This window comes from Adiantum capillus-veneris, chromosome 20 (genome assembly GCF_014529385.1).
Source record: "Adiantum capillus-veneris isolate H3 chromosome 20, ASM1452938v2, whole genome shotgun sequence".
In the NCBI taxonomy this organism is placed as follows: Eukaryota; Viridiplantae; Streptophyta; class Polypodiopsida; order Polypodiales; family Pteridaceae; genus Adiantum; species Adiantum capillus-veneris.
Genome location: NC_140950.1, coordinates 77,919,831 through 77,932,601, shown reverse-complemented (window position 1 = coordinate 77,932,601; position 12,771 = coordinate 77,919,831). Strand labels below are relative to the sequence as shown.

The 12,771-nt window shown below is 41.6% G+C and overlaps 1 protein-coding gene across 1 annotated transcript; it reads left to right on the top strand.

The window, feature by feature from the left end:
* Positions 1-10,057: 10,057 nt before the first annotated feature.
* Positions 10,058-11,946, top strand: LOC147432791 (uncharacterized). Its single transcript, XM_086492604.1, has one exon. The coding sequence runs from the start codon at positions 10,206-10,208 to the stop codon at positions 11,799-11,801; it is 1,596 nt and encodes a 531-aa protein (XP_086348730.1). The 5' UTR covers positions 10,058-10,205; the 3' UTR covers positions 11,802-11,946.
* Positions 11,947-12,771: the final 825 nt, after the last annotated feature.

Below are 12,771 nucleotides of genomic sequence, written 5' to 3'. Positions count from 1 at the left end.
ACTGGCATTTTTGAAATTGAAAACGACATGATATTAAGCTGAGACACATTTTTCCCAAACACTGCATCCACATCACAAACATTGTAGACTCAATTATCTCATTGTGTGGTTTGGAGACAAATAGGATGCCAATAGGACCTTGGATTCAAACCAACTAGGATGTCCGTGGATATGCACCCTATCAATGTAGGTTTTGCCTAGAAACTTTAGTCTTTACACTTGAGTCTTTACCCACCATCAGTGTTCACAAAAAATTGGGGTTTAGTATATTTTAAACTAGCTAAATTTTGAAGCTAGTCTTGAAGAAAACTGGTAACATTTGTTGGCAAATGCTACAAATTCTAACCTAAAAACCGGACACTCCGGCGTAAGCAACACTCGGAGGATTGGTTTAGGACTACTTGTGCCTTGTGGTCAACATAGGGTATGCCTAGGACGGGGAAAAATCTTGGCTTTCGGTAATTAAAAGATCTTAAAAGAACATGATAATGGATCTTATGTATCAAGGATAAGGGGGCGAGTTGGATGGGATGGCTACACTGATAGCCGGTGTAATTTTGGTCCCTGGATGATGTCATGGCTCAACATGAGCATGACAAGACCTTGTAATTATTTGGGTTGATTAATATAATTCACTCACAATTGTGAATTTTGCTATTTTTTTTAAAAAAAGAGTGCCCTTATTTGTTTTGTTTTACAAAAAAAAAATTGAGAAGCCTTACCCACTTTTTGACGCTAAAAAACAGCAAAACATGCATGTCCACTGACAAAAACAAGCGTAGTGTGATTGCGGTCGACAAATACCGCACGACAAGGCACCATATGAGAGGTGTGTTTCTTGTGTGGTTCTTATTGAGGCTGACTCAAGCCAATTCAGCTTCACATGACTTGAAAGTTAGGGCGAGGGTGGTTGATAATTAGTTAAGAGAAATAATTTGACATGATTGTAATGATTTGCATGTAAGGGGTGCACAAAGGGAAGATTTGACTAAGGGTTAAGAAGGGGTAGAGAAGGACAAAGCATGGGCAGGCAAGCACAAGTACCCTTTGCGCCTTTTTGTGTTCTATGTGATGGTAACTAATAGACACATGTACCAAGTGAGGCTTTGATAGAGACTAGAGAGAGAGAGAGAGAGAGAGTGTGTGTGTGTGTGTGTTACTCATTGAAATTTGAGACACACACACGCACACACACCTCTCCCCCCCTTTTCTTGCCCTTCCTTCATTTTTAGTGAATATATTCACACTCAACATAAAAGGTGGAACCTTTTGAGTAGGCATAGCCCTTCAAAACATTAGAAAAGGAAAAAAAAAAAACCCACATAGATATAGATAATCCTTACAAATTTGATTTTTAAAGCCTTTGCTAATTAAATATTCTCCTCTAGGTTTGCATCCCATTGGAGGATCTGTTGTGACATCAAAAGAGAGTCATGATGGCATAGGTGAGGTCTAGGGATGACAAAGCCATTGCCTTTCTTGCTTTCCAATTAAAATATTCTCATATATATGTTTGCACCCCATTGGAGGATCTATTTTGACATGAAGAAAGAGCTATGACCCATTGGTGGATCCAAAGTGATAAAGCCATTGCCTTGCTTTGTTATTATCTATAGACAAGATGGCTCCAAAGTTCCATAGTGACCCAAAATTCAATTCTTCCAACCATGATGATGACTATAGACCATGTGTTTTTAATACAAAAGCTATTCATTCTCTATCAATCTTTGCTCTTTTTGTATGATCTTTTTGCTTCCTAACCCCCACACTTTTAACTACAATACACCACATTATTTGGTACCATGTGTACTACCAAGTCTCTAAGCTAAAAGCAACCAATACTTTCCATAGGGACCCACATTTGTTTATTCCAATCCTCATCTTCTTCCATGGCTATGCCACATGTGTTGGTTCAAGTTTTAGTAGACTCTCCAAAACCTCACCAAAACATCCAACTCCAAAATCTTTGCACATGTTTCTCCAGTGTGACTATGTCATGTGTTCAAATTGCGATCATTATGTGTGTTGTGTTTAGCTCTAATTATTTCTCAAAGATCTCGGTTCACTCTCAAGGTTGCACAGTTGGGGCTTCTTAGAGAACCCAGTAGCACTTAATGATTCTACGAACTTCAAAAGACTTGAGTACCTGGTCCCTCCTTTTTTTTTGCCCAAACATGAGGTAGACTGGTGAAGAAAGCACCAAAGCCATACTGAAAGTTTGTCAAATTCATCATACATAAAGAACAATTGGAAGTTGCTTTTTTCGAAGTAGTGAAGGAAATCTTTAAATATATTAATAAAAATTACCACTATATCCGAGCTTTGTTTTTCTACACTCACAGGTTGTTCATGGAAAAAACTTTATCCAAAACATACGCCAATCGTTTAAATCTAGTGCTTAAGCAGAAATTTTGCAAATCATACTGTAATTTTGGCCATATTTACACTATCTTCTTGCAAAATCTAACATGAAGTTTTCCCTTTCACTCTCCTCTCAACTAGCTATCTTGAATGTATAACCCAAAGTTGAGACAAGGATTTTCCAAACACTTGGTACACCCATGTGGCATTTTGTGTATTGTAAAATGTGTGACAACAGCCTACTATATTGAGATAACATGTTGTTAAAAAACTTAATAACCAAACCTTTTTTTGTGTGACTCAATGCTCATGATGCAATGTTACTAACCTCTTCAAACTTCAAGATCATTTGCTTGCCCTCCTCAAACTTGTCATTCCTCACTTCCATGGGCCTTGAACCTTCCAAACATTGAGAGAATCTTGGTATTCTAGTCAACATTGACAGCTAGAATTTGAGTGTGTTTGTGGGCGCTTCGGGGTTCAAGATCACTTTTTCGATTTCACTGATCAATTTGTTGACCCCCTTTTCATAGTCAAATTTGCAATAACTGCCATTTGTAGGGTTGATTTTTCTACGAAGACCCTTGCCCTTCAAATTTCCAAGTGTTTTTTGACATAATTAGTGTATTTTTTAATAGAGCTCATTAAAAGACGAGCAATACACCCCAAAATGGGTAAAAATGCTCGCCAGAAAGCAACCTTGGGGCCCATTTGCCATTGCTTATGGGAACGATAGAATATTGCTACTTCATTTCTTGCATTGTTGCAAACCAAGACAAAAGGAAGATAGTCAAAAGTCTGTAGGAAAGTAACTCAAAAATCCTACAAATTTGCAATGTACGAGTATTTCCGATATATATCTTTACAAGGAGCAAGTCCAACCGTTTAGGAAAAAGCCATATGGTAAGATCAGAGAAGTTGATAGGACAGGGACACAATTTTATTGAAGGTGCATGAGCTTTTCAAACCAATTATTAGTTGCCTCACACAAAAAGATTTAGAATTTTTCTCATGTAGGAAACCGGAAATTTTTTTTCGGTGTTTTTAATACAATGCATAACATCATGAGCTTCTGTTCGAGAGGCATAGCATACCTATCTAGGTACGATTGGGGGTAGGGGACCCCTGCCCCCAATCGTACCTAGCTAGGTGTGCAGTGCCTCCCTCACAGAAGCTCCTGATGTTGAGGTAAGTCACAATGTGGGAATTATTGTGAGAATTTGTCCAAAACTTCTTGTTGATCATTAGAAGGTCGAGAATTTTTTCCACATACACATGTAGCCCTTGAATATACACAAGAAGATTTAGAAATTTTCTCATGTAGGAAAATGGAGTCTTTCTCAGTGTTTTCCATACAATGCATAACATCATGAGCTTCTGTTCGAAAGGCACCGCATACCTAGCTAGGTACGATTGGGGGCAGGGGACCCCCGGCCCCCCCACCGGGTTGACGGTCCCCTGCCCCCAATCGTACCTAGCTAGGTATGCAGCGCCTCCCTCACAGAAGCTCATGATGTTGAGGTAAGTCACAATGTGAGAAATATTGTGAGAATTTGTCCAAAACTTCTTGTGATATGAACGGTCTACAATGGATGTCTCTTGCTAGCAAAACTACTTAATGTTCTAAAGAATCCAAACTAACAAAAGTATTAAAAGATATCCATGACCCAATATTTGACAATTCATTTTTCAAAACATATCTTATGCAAATTTTCTATTAAACCATTAAGCATTATTGTATGTAGATTTAGATATCTACATTTCAAGTGATTTTGAAATAAATCTTCTCTTTGACTTGTGGGCTCCAAATAAATACATATACATTTTAATAATAGATAAATTCACTACCTACATAGTGAAAGAAAACTCTATCTGTATAATGCAAGGAGAAACTTTAAAGAAGAAGAGAAGTACAAATGTACCAATGCACACTCGATTAGCTCCTTTTATATGGACATGAAAAATCTTTTGACTTTTCATTTGTATGGAACTTTTTATTTTCTTTTTTTTTTTGGCGTAAAACTCACAATTGTGAGTGGATAATATCAAGAACATCAAAAGTATACACCAACCTCGAGCTCAGACCGAGCCTTGAGGGTCAAAGGATTACAAGTTGGAACTTTTCATCTCCTAAACTCATCCTTCACTTATGAATTTCATATGTTTAGAAAGGATTTTTACTTTTCCAAGATCGGGAATTCCTACTTGCACGATTATAAGTTGAGAATTGAGGTCTTTGATGCATAGGCCGCTCTTACTCTTATCCAGAGAACCAAGGATCGTCGTTTGAATGTATGTAATATGTGTTAGCAGCTTCTGTTATTGGACTTGTGGTTTTCATAAAGTTGAAAGGGGTTTTTTTTAATAATTGTATATATTCTACCAGCCCTCTCAGAGTTCTCGGATGTAATTTTTTACATTTTGTAATATATTTACCTTGTGCTTATGGGTTTTTCTAAAATGCAAAAAGAAAAAACACTCTCTCTTTGTAGGATACCTCCCACAAACCAAACTCACAAATGCACGGAGGTTAAGACCCTCTCAAGGTTAACTCCACATATTCTTTGGACCTTGTGTCTTAGTTGCTGATGCTATGGCTCGGAAGGAGCATGGCTTACAATGTAACTTTTTTGGTTTCGTAATATTTTTATAAACTCACATATTTCCCAGAGCCTTGAATTTTGGCTAATCAATTCGAATTCAAGCTCCTATAACCTAAAATAAAATTAGTCACACAAACAATTTCTCAAAATCGTAGGCACATACTACTACTACTTCTGGTTATTTCGATAATATATTCAATTCTACACAAATTCCATGCGGATCTCGTCGGTGACCCTTTTGAAGGTCAGAACCATATAAAAGGATGACTAAAGGAGTCGAACTCAACCGCTGCGCAGAGAAAATGCATAAGCTTCCAGCCTAACCAACTGAGCCACCACGATCAGCTGCTATTTCAGCTTTTCGTCCAAAAAAAAAAACCAACCCGCCCTGTCTTGTTGACCTGCTGAACTACTTGTTCTCTGTCCCATCATCCCTTGTGAACCCTGGCTGCTTGCGCTTTATCTTCTTTTTGCCTTGGCATGCTCGCCAAAGCGGCACCTGTCCATATGCTAAGCTTTAACAATTTTTTTAAAATCGTAGGGACGTACTAGTAGGCATTTGAGCTCTCAAATTTTCAAAGATTGGCTCACTCCCCACTTCTTGCTAGGATACTACTTAGGGGGTGCTCACATGCAAGAGCAGAACTATGCAACATTAACTCTAACAAATAGCTATGCCCAACTCATGGTCACATGCAAGAGTAGAACTATGCTCAAGCTTTGGTAACTTTGCCAATTTTGGCACATTTGCACAACTACGCATGTGAGCCTATTAAGTAAAGTTCGTCGTATGGCACCTTCTGTTGCAAATAACAAAAGAAAGAAGTTTTTAAATTACTTGGTTGTAGCACGATCTCTCTTAGACCCTAGCACCATACAATAATCTCTCTCCTCTCTCTCATCGGTTGCCTTCTCCAAGGCAAAGCTTACATGCTAGTCTCCAACTATAGGCATACCGACTGTGGCTATGCGTGACCACGGTTATGGCACAATTATTTGTGCAAGGCATAGTTTGACATAGCTATCTATAATGTCGAACTATGCCTCCCGTGACCACTGCCTTATAGCTTTTCACTTTGTATTATTGAAGGGTGGAAAAGATTTCAACTAGTGTGGATACGGTACAAAATTAGCTAGGAATCACATTGTTCAAGACCCTACGTATCCTATGAACCCACTCTTTGGGTCATAAGATGTATATTTTGCATCTTCTGAATAATTCTTTTAAAGTCGACGTTGTTAAAAATTTTACAAAGTCCCAACCAACCATGGGAGATATGATATTGGTGAGGATCCATCTCGAGGAGAATGGGCGGTCAAAAAAAAGGCAATGAGCTCTATGTGTTGGATAGATCTATGAGGTCTCATGGGATTGTCCCTACAATGTTTATTTTTATCTTCTCGTGTGTGTGTGTGTGTGTGTGTGTGTGTGTGTGTGTGTGTGTGTGTGAGAGAGAGAGAGAGAGAGAGAGAGAGATTAAGATTAGGAAATTGGAATAACCTTTCTATCACCAAAGTATGGTGATTGGTTATCCGAGTTCCCTCTTGAGAAACAGGTCATGAGTTCAAGACTCGTTGGATAGATCTATGAGGATTGTCCCTAGGACGATAGAAGCTCTCTCTCTCTCTCTCTCTCTCTCTCTCTCTCTCTCACACACACACACACACACAGAGAGAGAGAGAGAGAGAGAGAGAGAGAGAGAGAGAGAGAGAAAGAAACTACACCATGCATAAAAATACAAATGAACCTTTCCCATCAGTAAGACATGGTCGACATCCTTATTTCTCTTTCCATGCCTCACTTGATCCCCATAGAAGAAGACCAAAGAAGAAGAACCACAAAACATATAATCTTAAGTGCAAGCCATGTGAGGATGACGTGGAAAAGTGATGCGCCTTTTTAGATGATGTCAGAGTATACAACTCTCTTAAGACATCTTTATAGAGGTGCACTGCTAATCACACTCTTTGGTAAGCTTTTTGGCTTTAATGCTCACCTTTGGAAAGCTTTATTGCTTTGCAGCCAATCTCATTCTTTGACAAGCGTTTGTAACACGTTCTCTTCTTTCCTTTCTTGTGGGGGTTATGATGTTTTGTCCTAAGCTAGGCCAAGCATGTTTTCATACACCAATTCATCACCACCCCACTAGTCAATCCTTCCCTTCATTTGCCACTACAACGATCCCTTATTGAAAGGCAATTACATTCGGTGATCGAGGCTTTTGACCCTTATCAGGATGTCACCCCTAATCTCGGGACGTACACCCGCGAGCCCAATGGCTTAGCCAACACGCCCCCATGTGTTTGCTTAACATAGATGTGAGCTATGACCATCGTGAGGTGAAGCCAAACTTAACCAGATAAGGGGTGGCGGACCCAACATATAAGCATGAGGGAATAGCCCTTGAGCGCTACGTGCCAAGGGTGTCCAAACTTTTTGCGGCCTTACCAAAGAAGAAGTGTTGCTCGTGTCCACAAAACCAAACGCACTGAAGCGCCAAATCTCATGTGTGGTGTCTTAACAGCTTAAGAGGAACTAGTATATGACCCGCACGTTGGCACGGGGAAAAAAAGCACGGCCTTCATTCTTCTAGTACAAACCTTCTTTGAACACTTTCTTTGTGTTCTCACTATGCAATACCAATTATACAAGCGATTCTTCATCGTGGTAGATAATCTTTCACTTATGCTCATATCAATTAGTTTCTCTACCTAACTAATAACAATAACACCATCATGGCAAGGAAAGAGGACCCATGGCACATTGGATGTACCCATATGTACCATAGGGACACCACAACATGCATAACTCATGAGCAGGAAGAGGCACCATTGACAAAAATAGCATAACCCCTTCCTCTATCTCTCACTCTCTATCCATCTCCTCCTTCAATCCAAACAATTGTGTTTTTCTTTGATAGCGTCTTCAACATTAGGAATGTTGCCCTTGACAGTTGTGCTGGTTTTCCTTCTCTATATATAGCAACGCACATGATCACATAATTTGCAACAGAAAGCTCCATCGAGTAAGTGCATGGTGTGAAGAGTTAAGCACTAGTGACCTTGGGATCGTTGATTTCTCTCGGGATCAAGGTGGTAAGCATGTGCTCTCTCTCTCTCTCTCTCTCTCTCTCTCTCCATCCAAGAGTTGAATAATAGGTCTTGAGTTCAACTCTCCTCGTCGGATACATCTTTAAGGTCTCTTGGGATAGTTTCCTACGACGTTAAAAATTCTCTTTTCTCTCTCTCTCTCTCTCTCTCTCCCCAATAGCCCCATGTCAATGTATGTCGAAGGGGGCAAAAATGGTGCCCCTAGTTCACTCATAGTCCAACAATGAAGATCAAGTTCACATCGCGTCATGCCGCCTAATTTGGGCCCTAGATTTCCTTTGAGGGACCTCATGTTAGATAGCGACTAGGGGTGTCATGAGCAGGGCTAATCAAGTCATTTGCAAAAAAGGAAGAAATAGAAACTTTCCCAACACCTTCCTATGAGACAGACAAATGGCAATCCCCAAGAAAGGGGGGGAGTATTTTAGACATGCAAAGTAGAGGCTCCCCTGCTCTCTACGCATCACTATCCAATTAAGGCCTCTCTCCCTAAGGAGTCAGGAGTGACAGCAATTCTTTGAAGCTCTCTTTTGCCTTCTTAAGGCAAAAGGCAAGGGAGCACAACTAGCCATTCAGAGGCCTCTAGGCTCGCTCGCTCTCTCTCCCTCTCTCTCTCTCTCTCTCTCTCTCTCTCTGTGTGTGTGTGTGTTTGTACAACAGCTTTCAAAGAAGGAGTAGCTCACCTGCTAGCGCCCACCTCCCATGGCAGAAGGTGGAGAATTGGGCTTCCAATTCCCTTGTAAGTTGTAGCAGCAAATGCTTGCAATGCACTATACATCAGCAGTCCCCCCTCTCTCTGACACAAAAGCTCCTCAAGCAAGGCATGCTTGAGCAGTACACTTACTCTCTAAGATTGTCATGCACACACACATACAATTTTGATACATGAAGAATGTAGCCCTTTTACTTAAAATTAAAGCCCCCATCCCCATGAACAGCAAAGCTTTTGTCCTCAATGCTCTGCATGCATGCAGAAGAGCAACAGCTTGAATTACCCAACAAAAGAGCAAAACAGCTTGAATTACCCATCAAGTAAATGCGTGCAACAGAAGGGTGCCAATGGCCATGGAAACTCTCTCTCTCTCTCTCTCTCTCTCTCTCTCTCAAACTGGCACTGCACAACTCTCTTTCTGATTGCTACTTGCACCTTCTGCCTCCTCATAGTACACATATAGTAGCTTGGTCCTCTGGCTTCGTGCCGCGTTAGTCGTAGCACCTGGTCTGCTGCCACTTCCATCTCCAATTGTCTTCTTCTACAGAGGGGATTTCTGCCCCTCGGTTTTGTTGGGTACTTTTGATTGGCCTTCTAGTACTTCTACCTTGGTTGGTTTAGTTATCTTCATCACACAGGGATATATCTCTACATTTGATGTCTTTCTAGTACACTTCTTATTGGTGGGTTCTTATCATCTTCACCCACACACACACACACACACACAGAGAGAGAGAGAGAGAGAGAGAGAGAGACTTCTACACTTGGTGTCTTTCTAGTATATATTATAACTCGTGCTGTTGCGTAGCCTTCAATTGTTGTGGATCTCTCCCTTTTGATGGGTTCTAGTCATGTATTTCCACCATTGCTGTTCAAGAGTAGCTTTTCAATCGGTGGAAGATCTCTACCTTAATTGTGTAGATTAGTACCTCTAATTGATGGATCTGAGTATTCCCCTGGCTCTTCTTTTGAACTTTTTAAGCCTTTCTTCTATCGTACTCAATTGCATCTCTATGTGGGTGTTAATAAGAAGAGCTTCTTTCCGATGGATCTTTTGACTTGTCTTTGTGAAGTGGGTCCTTCAGCAAATTTGCTTTTTTGAATTGGGTCTCAATCATTGTAAGCTGGGTCCTAATGGATGTTCTCTAGAAAACAATGATTCTCTTACATGATAAATCAATTACTTCCTTATGTCTAGTATCACATCTTTCTCTATTTCATTACAAGAGTTTTAAGCTTACAACACATTTGCAATGTCCAAAAGCCTTGTGGCATACCATACAAGATGTTAGATCCATCCTCTTCATCAAAAAGTGAAGGCAATGGCCTGTTGTTGAGCGTGATTTTCTAGTGCTGAATCTCTCTTACGACTACGTAAGTAGCTCTCATGGACAACTTGCGGTACGCCTCTTCACAGAATGGCTCAGCCATCCAATGATTATGTGGAGCATGATCCTCACAACACACATACATCACGCATACCAGGATCATCATCATCATCACACTCATCCTCGTCTTCCTCTTCAACATACACTCGATACATGCCACCCCCGTCATCATCGTCACACATCCCCATGTCATCAGCGAGCATAGCTCCGTCATCTGCTACCATCGACTGGCCAGCAGCCCCTAGGATCTCCTTCTCCAAGGACTCCACTAAATCCGGAGCTCGCTCTGCTTCCCATGAGACTATGAAGGATCAAATCTTTGAGATTTCCGAGTCTCCCGCTAGACTCTCCTCCAGTAAGAGCTCACCATCCGAGTTCGAATTCTCAATGTCGCTTCAAGGCAAAGACAGCTTATACGAGCAGACAATGCTGGCTGCGGACGAGCTCTTCCATGATGGTAAGCTACTCCCCATCTATAATACTCCACCAGGCATGCCAACTACTGAAGCGGTCATAAGTCGAAGGCGAAGTAGCGCAGAGGAGTATGTGATGCATGCGCATGCACAAGAATTGGGTAGAATGAAGGTTGAGCAGCACCCTATATCTCCCAAGGCTCCTACCTGCACTAGCAGATGGAAGGAGCTTCTGGGCCTGAGGAAGGTGCAAATTCAGGATGCAAGCATTGGCAGCAAGTTGCAGCACAAAACATCATATCGCAGCAATGGTCTCGCTCCAGGTCGACGGTCTGTGGATAGCTTAAAGGATCCAAAGGGTGGCTTACATCACAGCGAAGTCCGGGTTCTGCATTGCTCAAGAGAGCTCAAGCCCAGCTTGCAGGAAGCTCATAGCCAACGTAATGCTAAAGAACACAAGTCACGCAGCGACGCACATGCACATGATGTGTCACACACACTTTGTGCCCAGAATCATAATGTTAACACAAGTAATTCTTCCCTGATTGGCCAATCTGAACTTCCCCTGCTCTCCACTTCGGACCCTGGGCTATCGCCAACAACGAATCTTCAGACATGGCAAATCGACAGAGGCAGCCGATCATCAAAAGGCTCGGACGAATCAGAACGGATGGTACCCGACCCACCACAATCGCAGTGTAAAGGGGGTGGGCAAGCAGCTGTAGTGAAGCAAAAAAGCAGGGCAAAGAGCCCAACAAAGCAAATAGAACAAGCAAGACCCACAAATGCAGCAATCAGCCCACGAAGAGGCGGTGCAGGACCAAAGGGGATGAGTCCTGGGCGCCCATCCGTGGGAAACAGGCAGACAGAGAGCTCAAGGAGTGCCATGACAACAAGGCTTGTGGTGAGGGGCTTGGATAGGAGCTACAGCAACCCGAAGCTTCCGACCAAGAAGAGGCCAGAGCAGCTCAGATCTGGCCGGCAAAGAGCCCCTACAGAAGGGTCTAGGTCTCTTGAAAGATCCACCTCCTACTCTGCAGGTGTGCGGGTCACCCCTGTTATCAACGTGCCCATGTACATCACGCCTGGACTAAGAAAAGGATCCAAAAATGGCATCTTCGGCTTGACCCAGCTCTTCTCTTCGAAGAAGGACAAAGCCTCCAACAAGCTTTCTTCCTCTGCTTTCCATCATCAACCCCATCCTGAGGGTTGATTGTTGTGATGATTTCTCTGATATCTGCTCTGTTTAATCTCAAGCAGTAAGCAATCACCAATGCTCCGCATGCTCTGGTGGTTATTCAGCATAATCGCCATTCTACATCAAGCATCTTCATCACCACATCACTGTTGGCATCATCAGCCCCATCTAGAGAGCTGATCAATTATGATGATTTCTCTGATATCTGCTTGTTGGTGACAGCCTCAAGCCATAAGTATGCTCTGATGGTTAATCATCATAATAGCCATTTACATCAAGCATCTCTGTCATCACCATCACTGCTAAATTGGCATCATTATCATCATAAAGCTCATTGAGATGATCAGAAGATCACTCAAATGGTGTCAATCATTGTCTTGCTAATGCTGCTCACACTGTTGTCCACATAGCCAAAAACAGTATGTTATTAGAAACCCATCCAGTTGATGATAAACTCAACTTCATAGTAGTGCTGACAATGCTAGTCACAATCTATCATCACTCTTTGAGATGATGCCTGCCTATCACCCAAGCAGATAGTAACCGATGGGTACAAAAGCCCATCATTTCTCCTTGAAATTTTTCCTCTGGATTTGTTGGGAATGTACATTGTTTTAGTTTGGAATTTCATCTATTGGATTTCTCAATCTTGTCCTCGCCAGGAGGTTTTTCAAATAAATGCATATATTGATACAAAGCTACATGTCTCGCCTCTTGTATATCCTTTATTGAGTAGCCCATACCTTGGGGAGTGCATGACCCTACCCAACGAGTGTGGGTGATATACTCATCATTACACCAAATTATAAGTGTGTTTTTTTCATAATCCATGAGACAAATTCCTGTCCCAAATCTCACGCCTTGATCTTGGTCGACCAAGGACAACAAATAATTGGCATGTATGCATTCCCCATGGGCGGTGCAACAATGTGCTTTATAACAATGGAGGCGTCTCAATAGGTTCTCTTCTCTACTAATCAACCCA